The sequence below is a fragment of the Balaenoptera physalus genome (assembly GCF_965194825.1).
Source record: "Balaenoptera physalus genome assembly, chromosome: 12".
NCBI classification, from domain to species: domain Eukaryota; kingdom Metazoa; phylum Chordata; class Mammalia; order Artiodactyla; family Balaenopteridae; genus Balaenoptera; species Balaenoptera physalus.
Window position 1 is genome coordinate 75,021,094 of NC_138897.1, and position 20,034 is coordinate 75,041,127.

Genomic DNA, 20,034 nt, shown 5'->3' on the forward strand with positions numbered 1-20,034 from the left:
TAATCAAGACTCCTTTTAGCACACTCACAGCCCTGTATGTTGTACTTAATGATTTTCAGGGTAATTTTTACTTTATGTGATGTGTGTCTTATATGATGGCACCAAAGCCTGACTGAGTCGGTGGCTGCTCACTGGGTGCCTGTTAGTGTGACCCACAGGGTGCTGGGGCAGGTGCAGGGACACAGGAAAAGGTGGCTGGGGAAGGAGTGGGACCTGTACTGTTCATTTACACAATTTGGAACTTTGGTTTTATGATAAAACCTATTTTGGTTTTATGATGAAACACATCTAAGAGGAAAAGTCTTCTAAGTACAGAGTTGTGGTAGCTATTTAGGAAATAAGTTACCCATAATTCCACCACTCAGAGATAAACTATAACAACATCCTTCTGAATGTGTGTCTGGAAAATTTACTGCTTTTGACAGTTTAAAGAACTTGGATGGGGAAAAAAATTTCACATGGATTTTTTCCCCTGAAAACTAGTATATTCTGGTCACAGCTTAATTATGCTATTTTATGCCTAGATAAACAAGAGGACTGGACAACCCATGATCCATATCTATTTGGACAAGGAAACAGGAAAGCCCAAAGGCGATGCTACTGTATCCTATGAAGACCCGCCAACTGCCAAAACTGCTGTCGAGTGGTTTGATGGTAGGAACCCTAGGTCAACAAGGGTGTGCTCCTAGCCTTCTTAGCTCTGCCTCCTCTGGGGCACACAGAGGGTCTGGTAGCAAGTGTTGCCTGTGTCAGCTTGTGGGTTAAGAAAGGGTCTTGCTCTGATGTATTTAATTCTGGCTGTTAGAATGTTGTTCTCTTAAAGTGGTTCTAGGGACCAGGGACAGATAGGTTCTCCCTCTGTGTGGCTATAGGGCATGGCAGGAAGGAGGACCTCAAGAGCCAAAGGAGCAAGAAGACCCTCTTTCTTCTCCTGGAGGAGCACTGGATGGCTGCTGGGAAGTGCTTGTCGCGCTCCCCTCAGCCACGTGAGGGCCCGGGCACTGACCATGGGTTAAGAGATCCCTTACTTTCAGTCGTTGTTCAAAGCCTCATGCTAAAGTTGTCATTCTTCTCTAAGCACAGATGTCAGAGGTGCAGAAAGTCCCACAGACATCTCAGCCGTATACATTTGCATTTACGCATATATGTGGCTTTGACATTGATCCTGGAATTTCACTTCACACAAAACCAACTTTAAAGTGTCAGAAAGTTCTGCCTCTCCTCTATTGGCCACTTCCTGCTCTACTTGTCCTTGCTTCTCACCCTATTTTTTGTTTTTCTGTTTGTTTCTTTTAAAGGCTTTTCTGGCCTTGCCTGTAAAAATCTTAGGGAACATCATGGGTGGGCACACTTGATGAAGCAGGAATGGTTGGTTTGATAATAGGGTGGGGTTGGTGAGAAAGGAGTCATCTAACCTTGCCTAGTCCCTCAAGGGGACTAAGAGTTGGAGGTTGGGAGTAATTGGCGTTCTGTTAATCTTGTTTCAGGGAAGGATTTTCAAGGGAGCAAACTTAAAGTTTCTCTTGCTCGGAAGAAGCCTCCAATGAACAGCATGCGGGGAGGAATGCCCCCCCGTGAGGGCAGAGGGATGCCGCCGCCGCTCCGAGGAGGTATTTACTGGATACTGTCTCTGAGCTGTTTCTGTGTTGCTTTGGAAGTTTTTTAGTACACTTGTCTTTGAGGAACTTGGTTTCTAGAGTGAAGGCAAGCCCATTAGCAATACTGAAAAGGTGTGTAGAATCGATACTAGACTATTGGATGCTGACGGTAAAAGTTGGTGGGAGTAAAAGAAAAAGAAGAGGATGGGTTGATTGGTCAGGGAGGCTGGAATCCCCAGGGAACCACGCTGCCTGGGGTTTAGCCCTGGGCTGTTCTCTTCATCTGCCCTCCTCAAGTTGTTGTGGAGCTAACTGCAGTGACGACAGTGACTAGCCCTCGGGTCTGTGGGAAAGTATGGGCCAGGTGATGGGGCAGCGACAGCTGTGATCTCTGAGTCCCTTCATGAGACGTATGCCTGTAGCACATCTGGTGCTGCAAAGAGGTGGTTTATGCTTTCTTATTGCAGGTCCAGGAGGCCCAGGAGGTCCTGGAGGACCCATGGGTCGCATGGGAGGCCGTGGAGGAGACAGAGGAGGCTTCCCACCAAGAGGGCCCCGCGGTTCCCGAGGGAACCCGTCTGGAGGAGGAAACGTCCAGCACCGAGCTGGAGACTGGCAGTGCCCCAATCCGTATGTACTTCTCCGGGCACACTGATAGCCTACTAGTGCAGTCTCCCTACATCTTGCCCCATTCCCATTCTGGAGAGGCCTGCTGGATTCTGGAGAGGCCTGCTGGATTCTTTTCATCCGGAGGAGCGTAATGATGACCCTGATGGCTCTGCTGGGGGTGGCGGGGGTGGCCTAGTCGGTCCTTTACCGGCTGTTTTGGAGCCTTCGGGAGAAGGTCACAGTCCATTCGACTCAGGCCCACATGGTTGTACAGACACTTTGCTGGATCAAACTCTGGTGCTATGGTGTGTTGCTGCCTGAGGCTACGGCTCAAAAGCCGTTTTCTGTGGACTGATCCTCTTAGTGGTGTTGGACCCCGGGATTCAGTGATTATGGTGGTTTCTGCTCAGGTGGTGCCTTCACTTGTTCAATAAGTGATACTGTTGTGATGTAACTTTATGCAGGGGGTGTGGAAACCAGAACTTTGCGTGGAGAACAGAGTGCAACCAGTGTAAGGCCCCAAAGCCTGAAGGCTTCCTCCCACCACCTTTCCCACCCCCGGGTAGGTACCCTCAGCTTCTTGGCACTAAACCTCTTGTGTTAACTTGGTGGGCTTGGTAAACAAAATTCAGCTGCCCAGACCAGGTTGGTGATTTCAGCAAGTGCAGCCCTGGACACTGTGGCACTGTGGCTCTTTAAGTTACACGGTTGACCCTTGAACAATGCGGGGGTTGGGGCGCCGGGCCTCTGTGCAGTCAAAAAAAATCCACTTAAAACTTTAGTTGGCCCTCCCTCCATATCTGTGGTTCCACATCCTCAGATTCTACCAACCTCAGATCATGTAGTACTGTAGTTTATATTTAGTGGAAAAAAAATCGATGTATAAGTGGACCCATGCACCTCAAACCTGTTGTTCAAGGGTCACTTGTAGTTCCATCATCAGTTCTAAATTGTGTTCGGGTGAGTAAGTATCCGTTTCTGCTCTGGGGGAAGACAGCAGATCCTGAGGGGACCTCTGCATTCACCCATTCTCTCTGTCTTAGCACTGAGCTGGCCTCTCCTGTACTTTCCCTTACCTTTAGGCGGTGACCGTGGCAGAGGTGGCCCTGGTGGCATGCGGGGAGGAAGAGGTGGCCTCATGGATCGAGGTGGTCCTGGTGGAATGTTCAGAGGTGGCCGTGGTGGAGACAGAGGTGGCTTCCGTGGCACCCGGGGCATGGACCGTGGTGGCTTTGGTGGAGGAAGACGAGGTGGCCCTGGGGGACCCCCTGGACCTTTGATGGAACAGATGGGAGGAAGAAGAGGCGGGCGTGGAGGACCTGGAAAAATGGATAAGTATGTGGTGGTAGAATCAGCTGTGGAGCACAGGGCCCATTGGGCGGCAGGCCATTCCCATCTTTGGAGCAGGTCTCACCCACCCTGTGCGAATGAGGCAGGAAGCTCAGCTCAGGGCTGTGGAAGGGCTTCCTTTCCTCTCCCCATTTTAACACATTGCCCCTTTTTCCTTTTTGCCCTGCAGAGGCGAGCACCGTCAGGAACGCAGAGACCGGCCCTACTAGACGCAGAGACCCCGCAGAGCTGCATTGACTACCAGATTTATTTTTTAAACCAGAAAATGTTTTAAATTTATAATTCCATATTTATAATGTTGGCCACAACATTATGATTATTCCTGTCTGTACTTTAGTATTTTTCACCATTTGTGAAGAAACATTAAAACAAGTTAAATGGTAGTGTGCCGAGTTTTTTTTTTCCTTCTTTTAAAGATGGTTGTTTAACTAACTAAGACTAAACAATGGGAATCCCTTGTGAGCATGCTCAGTTATCATTGTGGAGAACCAAGAGGGCCTCTCTGTAACAATGTTCATGGTTGTGATTTTTTTTTTTTTAAATAAAAATCCAAATGTTTATAAACCATCATCCTTCTCGGCCTCTGTTCTGCAGCCACTGCACATCTACTTGGAGCATGCCCCCAACCCCCCAGATCACAGCTCATTCAAGCGTCATGTGTGAGGAAATCTGAACGGTCAAGATGTGACAGTGCGGTGTTGGTCACGGTGCTGCTGGCAAGGAAAGGGGGTTCGAGTGTCACTTTGACCCTGAGCCGTGTCTCAAGGGGACGTCATAGCCCAGGTCTGTCGGATTTGCAGTGGGGGGCACTGTGTTGGGGATCCGTGGCTGGGAGCCCTCTGAGGGAGCTTTGGGTCACAGGGCCCTCTGTGAACGCCCCTCCCAGCAGTGGTGGAGTTGGTGGGCCTCTGAGGCTCCACACACTTCAGGATGCAGGTCTGCCTTAGTGACAGCTAAGGAGGGGAACCGTTTTTATATTTCCTACTCAAGTGGTAGTGGTTAGTTATTGTGCTTCCTTGATGTTATGGGGTTAGAGTTTGAAAATTAGGTAAACAGCCTAAGACTAAAATGGAGGCCTTGGTTAAGATTGCCTTCATTGCCTTGTGCGGGGTCAGAGCACAATTCTGTTGTTGGGGAGGAGATGTGAAGAGCCCCAGACCCATCACCTGTTGGCCTTGTGGTCAGTCTGGTCTCTTCTTGGAGCCGCATAAGTATCCAAAGCAGGCCAGTAGGTTTCAGTCATTCAAAGATCCAAGGCTCTTAACACGTCCATCTGGGAAAAGCCATTTTCCAGGTAAGCAATTGTAACTTAATCCATAAATGTGTCCCCAGGCAGATGCTCAAGAAACTAACTTCGGCCTTAACACACCCACCCAGTCAAAGATAGCTAGTGTCCTAAGGCTCAAGGAGAGATGATTGTCACCTTCAGCCAGGGGAAGGGGCAAGGGTTTGGAGTGAATTTTCCCTTCCATCCCCTGCCCAGTGGGAGCAGGGCCTGGGGAAGCGGGTACACTGCTCACAGCACCCTGCTGGCCCCAAGGTCTGACCACTCACCCCGGGTCTTCTGCTCTCTCCCCAGCCCACCTGGACGTACTTTACATTACAACTCTGTGGTTTCCTGTTTCTTTTTCTGCATTACCAGCCCATTTCCCAAATGAATACACATTGCGCTTGCACCTTTGGAAAACCTTCCCTTACCCCTCATTAATCCCCATCCAGCCACCAAGCCATTTTACTGTTTCCTCGGCATCCACCTCCTCTCCCTTCCTAGAAACCACTTCCAACCAGTCTCGCCTCTGCTGAGACAGTAGCGACCTCCATGTCACCTAATCACTGGTGGTGCCTTCCCAGCCTCTGCTGCCCTCCTTCTCTGCCTGACCTCTAAATACAGAAGCTCCCAGGCTGTGATAGGGCTCCTCTGACCCCTCACTGCTTGGCTGACCGCCCACCCTTCTCCCAAGTGCCAGCTCTTCCCGGGATCTGATGGGCTGAAAGGGCTGGATCCTGCCCCGCACCTCCCTCCACCCCATTCTCAGCAAGTGGAAGAGTTTGTCCCCTCATCCTGAACCTTGGAGTTCCTCACTGACTCCTGTTCTCTCAGACCCCAAAGCAAACCATCAGGCTCTCCAAGACGCAGCACCAGAAACACCCATGCCTCCCACGGCCCTCTCGCAGGGCTCCCAGCTTCCCTCCACCCCTCTAGCCCTTACCCCCCAGAGGCTGACCGACCTCACCATTCTCGAAACCCTCCGGAGGCTCCTGCCACGCTGGCCATGACCCATGAGATGTGGCCTCCCTCAGGGCCCCGTGACCCGAGCTGCTCTCTCTGCCTTCCTCCCCGCAGTCCCACCACACAGGCCAGTGCTGTTCTCGCAAGGGGCCAAGAACGCTCCCACCTCAGTCTTGGCAGGTGTCAGAGCCAGAGTTCACACTCCTGAGGCCCGAACGCTCCCACGACGTCACCGGTCTCCGTCACCGGGCTCCTGCATCGTGCCAAGTGCTCATCAGCCCCTGAGGCAGGAGTGAGCACCCCGTGGCTCAGGTGAGGAGATGAGACTTGCCTTCAGGCCGAGGGGGCTCCTCAGAGCCTGCGCTCTCCCCCTCCTGACCTGCCACCCACGGGCATCCTATTTCTAAAGGGCTGGGTGCCCGGTCCACCCCCTCCCCGGCCTGCAGCACAAGCTAGGGGACCACGAGCAGCCCTCCCAGCAGCTGCTGCAGGGACAGCCACCAAGTGTGACAGGCGTTGCCTAACTCCTGCCCAGAGCTTGAGGCCCCCCGCAGGAGCAGCCTCGCGTCCCTGGCGCCTAGGCCCAGGGGAGGTGCTTACGTCAGGCAGGCCAGGTCCTCTCAGCCAAAAGAAACGTCTGGACTGCACTGACCTCAGATGCCCTCAGGCAGCGTGGGTTCCAAGCCCTGTCTCAAAGGGCTGCGCAGAGCTGGCTGAAGCCTGGGGATGGGGTGGGGAGTGGAAACTGGGTTCCTCACGCCGCTCCCAATTCTCAAGAGCTCCTGGTCAGTCACACTTAGAATAAAAATTTCCGGCACACCCTCGTGGTCCCACAAGACCACACCCCGCAGACCCAGGCCAAGGTTCAGGGGTCAGTGGGAGACCAATCTCTGCCCCTACGCGTGGACAAAGGCTCACAGGGAGTGGCTCACCTCCAAGGGAGGAAATTGGGGCCGAGGACAGTGCAGTGACGGGGCCAGACCCCACGCCCCTAGGCCCAACCACAGGCCCTGGAGCCGCCCCATCCTGCCCCACTCCTAACAGCTGCCGGGCGCAGGGTGAGCGTGAGCACAGGGAGATGGAGGCTGGTGGGAAAGTGGGCCTTCCAGGCTTTCTGGTCCTGCTTCTCCTCCGGGGCACAGGAGGCAGCGCAGGGGAGCTTGGGGTCACTCACCCCACAGCCGGGGCAGGAGCAGTCGTCATGGTTGGACCCACATCTGGACAAAGCATCCTGAAGCCCCCCTGGGTCACCAACTCATCCTGGGCCATGCTCACAGGTCAGTCTAGCCTGGAGGGCATCAGATGGAACCAGCCAGGACCTGAGCTGCTCAGTGCCAGGGCTGGGGCCTGCCCGCAAGCCCATTGTCCAACCTCCGGCTGCAACCAAGGCCAGCAGGCTGCGCCCTAGCACCCAGCAACCGAGGCTGGAAATCCAGCCATGTGCCCGTTGCCCAAGGGCCAGCCTGAGCCTGCACTGGAGCCACAGCATTCTGTACTCGAAGGTGGCCTGGGGGGTCTGTGGGGATGGGCTCAGGACAACCATAGCCCAAACCTCTCGTCCCACCAGCGGTGTCTATGCTTCCCTTGCTCCTGCCAGGAAGAGGAGAGGACGCCTTACGATAGAGGGGGTCAAAGCCAAGGCCCTCCATGGCCTGGGCCGTGGGTCTGGCCACACCAGTGGGCACCACACCTGCCATGTGTCCTAGAGTCAGAATATTGGAGTCTCTGGTCTGCAGTGGGCCTCTGTGATGGCAGGCCACAGCTCAGGGGACTGGAGATAGAGAGGAACAATCCCCCCTCGGCTCCTCCTCCTCAGAGGAGCAGTGGATGTATGCCCTGGCTGCACTCGGCTGAGTAATAACATTTTCACAACTCTGTGGTGTGACTACTGTTGTCCCATTTTACAGACAGTGCAACTGACTCAGGGAGCTTAACTGTCTCACCCAATGACCAACAGCAGGGCCTAGGTTCAGTCTGACCTCTCTTGTGTCCAGGACCCTGCAGTGATACGAGGTAGATATGAGCAGGGGTCAAATTCCTGCACAGCTGCTGACCACACACATCCCTTTCCCTCTCTGGGCCTCAGTTTCCCAAAATTGTAAAAGGAGAACACATAAAAGCATTGTTTTGAGAATATAATTACTTAGTTTCCACACCCTGATCTTCCCCTGCCCCATCTGCAGCAATCCTGTCCTCCCCAGGTATCAGTGGCCCCAAACCTGGGACTCTGTCCTCACCTTCACACCCAATTCACCAGCACATTCTATCTGCTTTCCCCTCAAAATACAGCCAGAATCCAACTCCTCTCAACATTGGCACCACCTGGTTTCCTCCAGGGCCCCTGCCCTGCCCACCACACTACCACAGGGAACCTGTTATGACCTAACTCAGGTCACACCCCTCCCCTGCTCTAATTCCCTCCATGGCTCCCAGGTCCCTCAAAAGAGGCGTGGCCCCCTCAGCCCCACCTCCATCTGCCTCCACCCAGCCTCACAGGCCACCTCCCTCTTTCTTGAACACACCAGGCACACACCCACCTTGACCTTTGCCCTGGCTATTCCCTGAGCCTGAAACACTTTCCTTCCAGATATCCACACAGCTCCCTCCCTCACCTTTACTGTTCACTGATCAAAAATTACAGGCCCGGGACTTCCCTGGTGGTCCAGTGGCTAAGACTCCGTTCTCCCAATGCAGGGGGCCCGGGTTCAATCCCTGGTCAGGGAACTAGATCCCACATGCCGCAACTAAAGATCCCACATGCTGCAACAAAGATCCCTCTTGCTGCAACAAAGATCCCTCTTGCCGCAACTAAGACCTGGCGCAGCCAAATAAATATTTTTAAAAAAACAAACAGGGACTTCCCTGGTGGCACGGTGGTTAAGTATCCGCCTGCCAATGCAGGGGACACAGGTTAAATCCCTGGTCCCAGAAGATCCCACATGCCATGGAGCAACTAAGCCCGTGCGCCATAACTACTGAGCCTGCACTCTAGAACCTGTGAGCCACAACTACTGAGCCCACATGCCACAACTATTGAAGCTTGCGCACCTAGAGCCCATGCTCTGCAACAAGAGAAGCCACCGCAATGAGAAGCCCACGCACCACAATGAAGAGTAGCCCCCACGCGCAGCAACGAAGACCCAATGCAGCCAAAAATAAATACTAAATAAATAAATTTTTTTAAAAATTGCAGGCCCATCCCACCCCCACTCCTGCTCCCCGCTCTCTTCTCCCCAGTGCCTTGTCCCTGTTGCAGCCCAGGAGCCACCTCTAGACTGTAAGCCTGGGAGCTGGCTCTGTTTTGTTCTCTGCTTTTTGCTCTTGGTTTGCAGTGCCAAAAGACACAGCACCCAGTAGGCTCCATGTCAATGTCAGCCGTTAGTTACTACTTCTAGGCATGGGCCTTCCTCACTCTGCAGTGGATGGAGGGGGCTGTGGAGAGGGTAGAGTGGGACCTGCACGACCTGGGTATTAGGGTAAGAGCCCACCTTTTGAAAGGTCATGAGGACTCAGTGAGATGATGCATGTGAGCAGCCTGCCACCAGGAGGTCAGGCACATAGTAGGTAACAAATGCCCCAATCCTTGAATGAGGGTATTCCCATAATAGTCATTGTTCAAATCCCGGCGCCACCAGCTACTCTCCTGACTCAGCCCAAGTTTGGGCATGAGTGTCCCTCATAGAGGTGACTCATTGGTTCCTTCAGGTCAAGGGTACACAGCTGGCCTGGCACACAGTAGGAGCTTTATTAAAGCTCTGAGCATCGGCTGTTGGTGGTGGTGCTTCCCCAAAGCAGCCCCGCCTGGCCAGTGAGGCTGCTGCCCAGCCAGGCCTGGTGTCCCCGCCCAGCCGCAGCAGGGGCAGGATTTCCCGCTGGTCCCAGCCAGGTCCCTCCTCTGCAGTTTGAAAAGAAACCAGCAGGTCTTAACTCTCCAGAGCCAGGCTGCCGCCTAGCCTCTGCTGTTCATTCCATGCCCCACCCCGATAGCCAGAGGTGGTCCAGGACTGGCCTGTCCCCACTGCAGGGTATGGGCCGCAGCGTCAGAAACGTGGGCCTCAGCCACCCACCTACCCACCCCCAGCCTCAGTGTCCTCATCTGAGAAACGGATTCCCCTAACCTGAGGGTTAACAAAGAGCATTCGATAAGAAGCCAGTGGTTGAGTGGGGGTAAAACGAAGCCATCCTCCCCCTCCCCGAGGCCGGCGTTGCTGATAGGAAGCCCGCCACCCAAGGCTGGACGGCCTCATTTATCTGGCCTAAGGAGGTCCACTCCGGCCGGAGGTGACTTGCATCCCCAGGCCCCTATCGCTTCCTGAGTTCGTCTTGGGAACTGCCCGTTTGTGCTCACCCGGGGAGGCCACTATCTGGGGAGGCAGAGCAACTAGAAACACCCAAACCCCTCCCCAGGAGACCAAGGAGGGTGGAGGGGACCGTGAGGACTAGCCTGGCTGGGGATGGGACTTCTGGGCTGGAAGGGTCGCCTGGGGGCAGTGGTCCCGCCTCCGCTCAGGGCTGGGCCGAGTCCCTGGCCCGCCCCGCATATGGAGACTCCAGCCCCTCCCCAGGCCGGGAACAGCGCGTCCCCTTTAAGAGAGCGCGGCCCCGCCCACCCCCTCCGGGCCGGATCCGAATTCCAGAGAGGCGGGGCGGAGACTGCAGGCAAGGAGGACGCGGTGGTGGGACAGGGATCTGCTGTAGCTCGGGCGGCGCCTCCCTGCGGCGGCCCGGCCCGGCTCCGGCCCTGCCGGGGCGATGCTCCCCGAGGCCGCGGGATGAGCCAGGTGAGCGCGGGGACCCCCAGCACCCACTGCCCGGCTCACACTGAAGGGGACCTGGCGGCGGCAGCCGCGGGCCTCTGTTCCCCAGGGCTGTGTGACCTTGGGCAGCCCCGCACCCTCTCTGGGCCGAAGCCCAGAGGACAGCCAGGACTGGCGAAGGCCCTTCTGAGTCCCGGCTCACAGGCACCAGCCTGGGGCGCTAGAGAGGCTCCTGGGAGGAGGCGGGGCCTGGCCCGGGCCAGCCGGTTGCCGGATCAGCAACGAGGGCAGGTCGGCCCGGCTCCGCCACCCACTGCTCTGTGACCTTAAGCGAGCTCTGCGCCTCAGTTTCCTCATCTGTAAAATGGAGATAATATCACTGCACGCTCAGACGTGGCCAAGGTCATTGCGATTACTTTACTACTGCTGCTGTTCTGTCGTTAGAATGACACAGTCCTTACGGAAGGGGGGCTGAGGGAGGACCTGGGATCTTTCCGGAGGAAGTGGGATCGCCACCAGCCCTGAGAAGTCGACCTAACCGCTCTCTGAGGTCGGGACCGGGGTTCCTACTGTGAGTCCAGGGCCGTGGGCTACATCTCTCTAGGGCTCATCTCTTCACCTATCACAGGGGCAGTAAGGATGGGTGCCTCCCTGCCTGGGCGGGAGGACTCGGCCAAGTCCTTCAGTCCCCCCTCTCCCAAAGAACCAAGCAGCAAACACTTATGGACACTAAGTCATTTATAAAAATCATCCCATTAGTTCCTATGAGGAAGGTACTATTATTGTATCCATTTTGCAGACGGGAAAACTAAGGCGAAGAGTTTCTCACAGCCAGGGCTCAAACCCAGGCATTTGGTCTGAAACGACAGGCGGGTGCAGGTGGTCAGCGGCATAGCCTGTACTGAGCACCTGCTGGGTCCTCACAGCCATCCTGACCCGTGTCCCTGCCCACAGTGACTCGGCTGGCCTGGGCATGGCAGACCCCGTGGTGGGCATCGCGGGCTCGGCAGCCAAGAGCGTGCGGCCGTTCCGCTCAAGTGAGGCCTATGTGGAGGCCATGAAGGAGGACCTGGCCGAGTGGCTCAACGCCTTGTACGGCCTGGGTCTGCCCAGCGGTGGCGATGGCTTCCTGACGGGGCTGGCCACGGGCACCACCCTGTGCCAGCATGCCAATGCCGTCACTGAGGCCGCCCGCGCGATGGCCGCCGCCCACCCAGCCCGTGGGGTGGCCTTCCAGGCACACAGCGTGGCACCCGGCTCCTTCATGGCCCGAGACAATGTGGCCACCTTCATCGGCTGGTGCCGCGCAGAGCTGGGTGTGCCCGAAGTGCTCATGTTCGAGACCGAGGACTTGGTGCTGCGAAAGAACGAGAAAAGCGTGGTGCTGTGCCTGCTGGAGGTGGCGCGGCGCGGGGCCCGCCTCGGCCTGCTGGCCCCTCGCCTTGTGCAGTTCGAACAGGAGATTGAGCAGGAGCTGCGCGCCGCGCCCCCGGCCCCCAACGCCCCCAGTGCCGGGGAGGACGCTGCCACCGCCGCTGCTGCTGCTGCCGAGATCGCCACCGCCGCGGGGGCTCCCGCCCGCGGGCCCCGCATGACACCCAGCGACCTGCGCAACCTTGATGAGCTGGTGAGTCCCCGAGTGCGCATGCCCAGCGGCCTGGCTTACTCTCCCTTTACCCAGGGACCAGACAGCAGGGTGGTGCCTGCAACCTCCGGGGGCCTATCCTCGTATCTGCAGGACAGCCTGCCCCATGGAAAGAGTGCTTATGTTGAGCACCAAGTGGATACCTGGCCCCAAGGAGTTGAGCAGGCCCAGAGAGGGAGAGGTGCTGGGTGAGGTCACAGGGCCCAGAACGGCCTGGGAGAAAACTCGGGCTCCATTGCACGATCTCCCTGCTTCCTTTCTGTGGTAACCATGCACCAGATAAGTGCTAGGTGTTCCTTCATCCTGGGGGCCGCGTGATTTGAGCCCCTCCTGTATGCCCTCCCTGCGCTTAGCTGCTAGACATTTGCATTCACACTATCACTGAGCTCGAGGTTGAATGGGTGCCTGTGTTGTTCGGTCCTGGGCAAGGCGCTTGGCACACAGTAGGTGCTCAGTGAGTGCCTAGGGAAGCTCCCAGGGGCTCTGCAGGTCCCCCTTCTCCTCCCCAGGGCCCTACACATGTCACTTATCTGGGAAACCCAGCCTGGAGTAGCTGCTGCTACTGGGAGCTGAAGTCCTTTCAGGAGCTGCAGGATTAGTTCTACCCTGAGCATAGGAGGTGCCAGACCATGACCCCCGCTCCCTCCTCCTCTTCCTGGGACCTAAGTGTCCCTAACACCCCCACAGCCGGGCCAAGAGTTTCCTTCTTATCAGGAGGTTAGGACATGATGTGCCCGTCCTGTAGGCGGGTAGCCGGATGGCTGTGGGCAGAGGCTGCCACCCCACCCCATCCTGGGCCAGGGTCAGCAGAGGCTCCACCTGCTCATTTTCTCAGCAGCTCTGCTGTGGGCAAGGAGGCGGGCGGGCCGCCCACACAGCCAGCCTGGCAGCTCCCGGCCTGGGGGAGCATGTGGGCAGATGTGTGCTAGCTGGGCGGGTGGCCTGGTGTGCACGTTGGTGTATGCGTGTGCCCCACATGTCTGTGGCACTCCTGCCTCCTCCCCAAACCTGGCCTCTCTGTGGGTCTCAAATTCATGTCTGTGAAGTGGGCGAGGGGGAGTGAGGACTCCCCCAGGGCTCAGGGACTTCCAGGATGTGCCTTGTTGGGGTCCCAGGCCCTGGCCCAACCACAGTCCCTCCATCTTTTCCTAGTCAGCTCCCTGACCCCTGGTAGCCAAAGGGGAAGGAGAGCTTCCAGAAGGACTTACTTCCTTCTGACCCTGGAGTTGCTGACATCCGGCCCGGGGAGGAGTGACCTGACCCCTGACCTCCAGCCTCTCTCTGGCCTCAGGTGAGAGAGATCTTGGGGCGCTGCACCTGCCCAGACCAGTTTCCCATGATCAAAGTCTCGGAGGGAAAATACCGCGTGGGAGACTCCAGTCTGCTCATCTTTGTGCGGGTGAGAGCCAGGGGCTACCCGAGCAGGTGGCAGCCTGGGAGGTGGGGGGGACAGGCCGTGACCTGCCCACGTCGGGCTCCCACAGGTGCTGAGAAGCCACGTGATGGTGCGCGTGGGCGGTGGCTGGGACACGCTGGAGCACTACCTGGACAAGCACGACCCCTGCCGCTGCTCCTCCACGGGTCAGTGCCCACGGCGGGGGTGGGGGAGGGCAGGCACCTCTGTGGCCCCACCTCTCATGCGCTGCCTGTCCTCTCTCCCTGCAGCCCACCGCCCACCGCAGACGAGGGCCCGCACCTTCTCCCCGCAGCGGGTGTCGCCCACCCGCAGCCCCCGAGCTGGTAGCCCAGCCCCCGGGGGTGAGCGCAGGGGCTCCCGCCCGGAGGTGACACCCATTAGCTTACGCAGCTCGAAGGAGGGGCCCGAGACCCCGCTCAGGTGAGAAGCAGGAGGACACGGGGTGAGGGGTCCAGGGGGTGGGGGTGGGGGCGCCCGCTCTGGCCTGGATGACTGTGCTCCAGTGACTCACACCCTGGGAAAAGTTCGGGGAGGGCGGGGGGCGGGGGCGGGGCGGCGGGCCTGGCTTCCCGTCTCCATGGCAACCCAACCAAACGAACAACACAGCTGGGCGGGCCTTGGGGGCTGGGTGGCGGCCAGTCCAACCCTGCTTCCCGCTGGCCTGCCCAGGAAACCGGAGGCCCGGGGAGGGGGAGCTTAGGGCCTTACTTCTTCTGCTGCCTTGGGGCGGCGGGGGTGGCCCTGGCTGCAGGAAGCTGTGGCAGAGCCTCTCACTTCTCCCTGGAAGTCCCCAGGGCAACAGACACCCTTGGCACCCCCGTCACCACACCACAGGTGCCTTCCCCACCCACCCCCAACCACGCGGCTGCTGGTTCCTTACTCTCCCTGCCCTTTCTGCACGCCAGTCCCCTCCGCGTTGCCCCAGCTCTCTCTCTTGCTCCCCTGCCCCAGGGTCCGGGACCAGCTGCCCCCCCATCCCCGCTCCCGCCGCTACTCCGGGGACAGCGATTCCTCAGCCTCCTCAGCCCAGAGCGGCCCCCTTGGTGCCCGCAGTGAAGACTCAGGCACTGGCCCCCGACGGGAACGGCCCAGCCGGCGGGTGACCACAGGCACTCCGGCCTCCCCGAGACGCCCCCCCGCCGCGCGCAGCCAGTCCCGAGACCGGCTGGATCGGGGGCGGCCGCGTGGGGCCCCAGGAGGTAGGGGAGGCAAGCTGTTGGGCCCCAGCCCTGCCCGGCGGGCCCGGAGCCAGAGCCGTGAAGAGCAGGCTGTGCTGCTGGTGCGTCGGGACCGAGATGGGCAGCACTCGTGGATGCCACGGGGCAGGAGCAGCCCCCAGACTCCCCGTGCCCACAGCCCCGCAGGCCCCCGGCCTCCCCGGGTCCCCATCTCCAGTCCAGAGTTGAGCACCACCCCAGCCAGTGTCTTCCGCACCCCCCTGCAGCTTGACCCAAAGCAGGAGCAGCAACTATTCCGGCGCCTGGAAGAGGAGTTCCTGGCCAATGCCCGAGCCCTTGAGGTTGCTGCTGGCGGGACCCCCACTGGACCAGCCCCTGACCTGGTTCGGGCCCCAGACCCTCCAGCTCCTGACTCAGCCTACTGTTCCTCCAGCTCCTCCTCTTCGTCCCTCAGCGTCCTGGGTGGCAAGTGTGGCCAACCCGCAGACTCTGGCAGGATGCCCAATGGGCTGCCCGGGCCCCGAGGCCCAGCTCTGTCCAGCTCTTCCGATGAAGGCAACCCCTGCCCCGGTGTAGGGGGCCCACCAGATGCACCTGGGAGCCCCATGGCCGGCCCAGAGCCCCTGAGGACCTGGGCACGAGGCCGGATGGACACACAGCCAGACCGAAAACCCTCACGCATCCCCACACCGAGGGGCCCCCGCCGCCCATCTGGACCCACGGAGACCAGGGCCTGGCATGCCCTGCACTCAGTCAGCCCAAGGGCTGAGCCGGATTCCTGGATGTGATGGACCAGCCCAGCTGCCCCCAGTCCCCCATTCCTTCTCCTTTTCCTTTGTGGCCTTAACCCCTCTGCATCAGGGAGCCCCCCACCCCTGCCTCTTGGGGACCAGACCCCTTGGGACCACATGGCACAATGGGACCTCTGTTGTACATTCCGGTTGGGGGATGAGCATTGCTATTTAATTACTAATATTATTGAATGCCTTAGAGGGGGCTGGGCCAGCCCAATAAGGACCCTTCCTGAGGTCCTGTGGCCCTGCAGAGCCTGACAGTAAAGTTTTGTTCCAGCTGCTTGTGTCTGCTTCTTGGGGACTCAGCCTTGGGGCCATCACACCCATTTGGGGGCCCTCATTACAGGTTGGGATTCTGGAGTTAATTCCCAGGGGGCAATGCCTTGCAGCCCTGACCTCTAGGTTTAAGATTATCCTGCCATCCAGAAGTGCCAGGTGCACTTGAGTTGTTTCCCCCTTTATTTCCTCCTGAGAGGTGGGATTTAACTGTTTGTCCAATGAAACTCCAAGAGCAGTCTGAGAGCTTCCAATCAGATGCATAACCAAGTCCCTTCCATCCAATGGGATCGTGACCCGATGAGGTCCCAGAAAGGACTGTCCAATGGGGCCTAGCTGGGTCCAATGAGATTCAAAGAGAAGCCTGTCGCCCAGGAGACTGGGTGGGAGCGTTCCTCAGCCAATCAGGGAGGAGACTGTCCTGTCCAATCCGAGAGAAGTTGGGCAATCTCGTCCAATCCAGGTCCCCAGTTGTTCCAGTCAAATGGAGGACCCCTCCCCGCCATCGGCGGTGTCGTCCAATTCGATCACATGAGGCTGCAGCGCGCCGGATGCAGCGCCCCCTGCAGGCGCAGAGCCGGATGCGCAGGGCGTGCGCGCACCAAAGCGCACCGCAGCAGCTCGCGGAAGAGACGCAGCACGTGCCAATTGTACTTGGCTGAGCACTCGAGGTATCCACAGCGCCAGCCCCTGCGCACTAGCGCAGCCAGTGCGCGCCGAGGCCCGAACCGCAGCCGCTGCCGGTCCCGCTTGTTGCCCACCACAAGGATGGGCGCCTCGGGTGCGCCCGCTGGTCTGGGGGCCAAATGGGGAAGAGGGTCGCGGTGCCACGGACCCCATGGCCGGAGAATCCCCCCAAGTGGGTATATACATTCCCCTCTTGCGGCCAGAGACCCCCCCAGCAAATACCAGAACCACAAAGACACAAAGAGCCAGGCCTAAAGACCGCACAGGGCTAGAGGCCAGGCCCAGAAGGCCTGAGACCAGGCCCAAGATGGCGGAAGAACGCCCTCACTCACCTCGGGCAAAGGCCTGGCCAGACCCGCAAACAGTCCCCTCCGCCGCGCCGCTCTCCTACCTGGTGTCCGCGATGCGCTGCCGCAGCGCCTTCACATAGTCGAAGCTGTCTGGGCTGCAGATATCATAGACGAGCACGAAGGCGTCCGTGTCCTGCAAGCTCCAGTCTTTAGGGTCCGGCCACTCCTGGGGGCGGGAGGCCAGAATTTGCCGGAGTCCCCCCTTCCCACTCTCCCATGCCCAGGCCTCCTGCAGGGGCCTTGACGCTAAACCCACAGTTCATGCTCAGGCCTTGGCCAACCTCATCCTCGTCTGTGCGCCCTCTCTCCCAAGCTCCCTGGGCCCTACTGTCCTCACGGCCGCTGGGGTATGAATTTTAAAACTGTGCCTGAAGCCGGTCTGGCCCCAGCCCTCCTTCACTCTAGGTCTCCTCTCCCCTCACTCCTATCTTCTTCCTCCTCCTCCAGTTTCCCACAGTTCAACTCGGGGCAAACCCCGCCCCTCCCCAGACCCCCTCCTTGGTAGTTACGCCTCAGCCTAATTCCAAAGCCCTCGGCCGGTGTTCCCCTAGCCCGCGGAGACCACTAATTAGCGGCAGCTGTACACGTTCAGGCCTTCGGCCTAAGCACATGCTGCTCTTCCCACCTGGAATGCTTCCACCACTTCTTTTCATCAAAATTTCACTCATCCTTCCAGGTTTAGCCCAAATGCCACCCCCTCCAGGAAGCCCTGCTTAATCCTGCCTGCTCTTTCCTCTTCACCTCTCGAAGGCATCAGCTCCAAGGATTCAAAGTCTGTCCTGGACTTTGCAAAATTACTAGAAGAGTCTTTGCTTCAGGTCACAGGAATGAGGGAGCAGAGAATGATCCGCCTAGAAAGTACACCCCTATGTCTGGCTTCAACCTCTCCCACTGTGGCTCTGCTCAAGGCCCCAGACCCACAACGCTCACTCTCAGGGAGGCAGGACCATGCTCCCCCACGCACGGATCCCCACCCACCAGCGGAGGCAGGCAAATAGAGAGGCACTTAAGCGAGCTAGAAAAAGCCACCTTGCAAACTCGTCGGGTCTCGGGCCTGATTTGGGGGCAACTTCAGGCCAGCAGAAGGGGTGAGACACAAACGCCAGGACACACATTCACCCTTCGGCCCATGAACACAGTCGGGCACCCCTGGGCCGTCCACGCGGACACGCACGTGTGTACCGAGCACCCACACACATGCTGTCACACGCCCCTGCCCACTCCTCGAGCTGCTACCTCTAGCCCCCCGGGGCTCTGACCGGGGCCAGCACCGTCGCCGTCGCGGATGCTCAGGTCGTAGACGGCGCCGTCGAGCAGCACCGCGGGCCGGTAGAGGCGCGGCCCGTCCGTGGGCCGGTGGCGCTCGGGGTAGTCACCGAACAGGAACTGGCGGATGATGGCTGTCTTGCCCACGCCCGGGGCGCCCAGCACCGCCACCCGCAGGCTGCCCCCCATGGCCCGCGCGTGCTGCCGCGCCCCGCGCTGAGAAGCCTCATGGGCCGGCGCCGCTCGGCGCGCGCCGCGCGCCCTACCCCGTGCGCCCCGGCCCCGCCGCGTTCCTCATCGCCCCTCGGAGCACACGGGGCCCAGGGAGGCCAGGCCGGAGGACGCAACTGGCGGTGGGAGGGCAGACAGACAGCCGAGCAGGCCGACGGAAGACGTGCGAGCAGCTCCGGCGGGTGCCAAGCTCGGGAGAGAACAGACAGAGCGCGCCGCGCACAGACACGGCCTCCTCCCGCAGCGCGACTGGAGGCGCCGCCCGCAGCGCGGGGCACCGAGGTCGGACCCCCTTGCCGCTCGGGTCCCGCGGCGGAGAGGGGCGCTGGGGGCGGCGCTGCCTCTCGGCGCCTCCGTCCCTCTGTCCTTCTCTCGCTCCAGCGCCCGGAGTCGCCGCCCCAGCCGGCGGCGCGAGGAAGCGAGTGAGCGGAGCCTCCCGGAGGCGGCGATGAGGTAACCGCCTGCCCGCCCGCCCCTCCCACCTCCCCCCTACCCGCCCGGGACGCCCCTCCCGGGAAGGGTCGCGGGAAGGTGACTGGGACTCGGGGAGCCCGGGGAGGGACCCAGCCCCCTCTGCGTTCCGCACTCCTGTCACCCGCTCCAAAATAGAAGTCCCTTCCCGCCCACATCCTTGTCCCCTCCTCCAAACACCGCTCCCCCAAGCTGGCTCCTCACAAATCCGGCCCGCTGGAGTCAGGGCGCCCGGGTCGGATCCGGCCCAGCTGTGTGACCTTGGGCGAGTTGCCGCACTGCGCCGGCTCTGCTCCACATCCATCAAAGGCAGACACCTTTTCTTGAGAACCTACTACGTGCGAAGCCCTATACTAAGATATGTGATCCTTGAATCAAAGCCTCAACCTGGTGTCTCTGAGAGAGGAAAAGAAAACTAAGGCTGGAGAGGGGACTCTCCGAGGTAGGGGGGCAGTGGGTGGCCCCTGACCCACCACCCTGCGGTCTCCTCTGAGGAGCTCTCCCACCTCCCTCCTGACCACAGGGGTAAATGGCCAGCACTAAATAACATGTCAAATGGCATCATGGAGGGGGGCGTGGGACAGAGGGTGCTGAACCCGGTATGCACCAGGTCCCAGCAGCTCAGCCCCAAATCCCTGTCCCAACAATGCTGAAAGATCCAGAAATTGGTCGACACCACCTTCATCATGGCTAAGGCCAAGTTTTCTAAGTCTCCACTGTAGCTTCCCTCAAACCCTGCAGCCTCCACGCCAGATTCCCAGAGCCCAAATCCCTCCCTGGAGCTGGCGGGAAGCTCCTTCCCCATCAGGGCTTGGGAAGTCTGGGTTTACCGGCCCCATCCTCTGCCTCTGCTTGCCTACCCCCTACAGTGGGGGACTCCCACATCTCTGATGCCCAGGTACTGGGTGAAATGCACAGGCATGTCTGTTTCTGCACTGAACAAGGGTTTTTCTTATCTGTCTTCAACAAACATCCCCAATCTTACTGCTTGCCAGGATGCTGAGATAGATTTTTTTTAAAGTCCTGCCTTAAGAGAGAATGTTCTAGGGATGGGATGCGGGAATTGTAAGAGCACAGACAACATGCCCACCCCAGCCTGGGAGAAGTGGGAGAGGGAGAAGGAGCTGAGTCTTGAAGTGGGGAATGGGGTTCATCCTCCTGGGAGCAGGCAATGG

General features: G+C 59.0%; 3 protein-coding genes and 1 long non-coding RNA gene across 13 annotated transcripts in view; 2 read left to right on the plus strand and 2 right to left on the minus strand.

The window, feature by feature from the left end:
* EWSR1 (EWS RNA binding protein 1) overlaps positions 1-4,127 on the plus strand; it is a gene marked incomplete at its 3' end in the record, with an annotated part of 28,524 nt that extends 24,397 nt beyond the window's left edge. For 6 of the 7 annotated variants that reach the window (XM_082417763.1, XM_082417764.1, XM_082417767.1 and 3 more), the window contains 6 exons: positions 525-654; positions 1,488-1,610; positions 2,066-2,228; positions 2,672-2,769; positions 3,290-3,542; positions 3,727-4,127. In XM_082417763.1, coding sequence (XP_082273889.1) covers positions 525-654; positions 1,488-1,610; positions 2,066-2,228; positions 2,672-2,769; positions 3,290-3,542; positions 3,727-3,766 — 807 coding nt within the window. Of the gene's footprint in view, positions 1-524; positions 655-1,487; positions 1,611-2,065; positions 2,229-2,671; positions 2,770-3,289; positions 3,543-3,726 lie in introns of those variants that run through there. The other variant, XM_082417768.1, reaches the window with a different exon arrangement.
* On the minus strand, positions 3,883-10,341 carry LOC309639904. Its single transcript, XR_014251915.1, has 2 exons — positions 10,232-10,341; positions 3,883-4,830 (listed from the first exon to the last, which is right to left on the minus strand). It is a non-coding gene; the product is annotated as an uncharacterized lncRNA (long non-coding RNA).
* Positions 10,342-10,417: 76 nt separating this feature from the next.
* On the plus strand, positions 10,418-15,856 carry GAS2L1 (growth arrest specific 2 like 1). Of its 4 annotated transcripts, XM_082417760.1 has the most exons (6): positions 10,419-10,568; positions 11,499-12,171; positions 13,481-13,588; positions 13,674-13,770; positions 13,855-14,026; positions 14,558-15,856. In XM_082417760.1, exons 2-6 carry the CDS (start codon positions 11,518-11,520, stop codon positions 15,570-15,572), a joined length of 2,046 nt encoding a protein of 681 aa, XP_082273886.1. In that variant the 5' UTR covers positions 10,419-10,568; positions 11,499-11,517; the 3' UTR covers positions 15,573-15,856. The 4 variants fall into 4 exon arrangements, with proteins under 4 accessions (XP_082273885.1, XP_082273888.1, XP_082273887.1 ...); XM_082417759.1 differs by having other exon boundaries at positions 10,418-10,568; positions 13,674-14,026; XM_082417762.1 differs by lacking the exon at positions 13,481-13,588 and having other exon boundaries at positions 10,418-10,568.
* On the minus strand, positions 15,726-18,556 carry RASL10A (RAS like family 10 member A). Its single transcript, XM_082417781.1, has 3 exons — positions 18,128-18,556; positions 16,933-17,057; positions 15,726-16,649 (listed from the first exon to the last, which is right to left on the minus strand). The coding sequence occupies exons 1-3, from the start codon at positions 18,344-18,346 to the stop codon at positions 16,382-16,384; spliced, it is 612 nt and encodes a 203-aa protein (XP_082273907.1). The 5' UTR covers positions 18,347-18,556; the 3' UTR covers positions 15,726-16,381.
* Between the last annotated feature and the right edge of the window lie 1,478 nt (positions 18,557-20,034).

Bases quoted from the DNA above. Each gene is read 5' to 3' on its own strand.
- GAS2L1 (XM_082417759.1), top strand. From the start codon at position 11,518: ATGGCAGACCCCGTGGTGGGCATCGCGGGCTCGGCAGCCAAGAGCGTG. The intron at 12,172-13,480 runs GTGAGTCCCCGA...CTCTGGCCTCAG, and splicing joins TGCGCAACCTTGATGAGCTG to GTGAGAGAGATCTTGGGGCG. The intron at 13,589-13,673 runs GTGAGAGCCAGG...GGGCTCCCACAG, and splicing joins GTCTGCTCATCTTTGTGCGG to GTGCTGAGAAGCCACGTGAT.
- RASL10A (XM_082417781.1), bottom strand. From the start codon at position 18,346: ATGGGGGGCAGCCTGCGGGTGGCGGTGCTGGGCGCCCCGGGCGTGGGC. The intron at 17,058-18,127 runs GTAGCAGCTCGA...TCCCGCCCCCAG, and splicing joins AGAGCCCCGGGGGGCTAGAG to GAGTGGCCGGACCCTAAAGA. The intron at 16,650-16,932 runs GTAGGAGAGCGG...TTTGGCCCCCAG, and splicing joins CAGCGCATCGCGGACACCAG to ACCAGCGGGCGCACCCGAGG.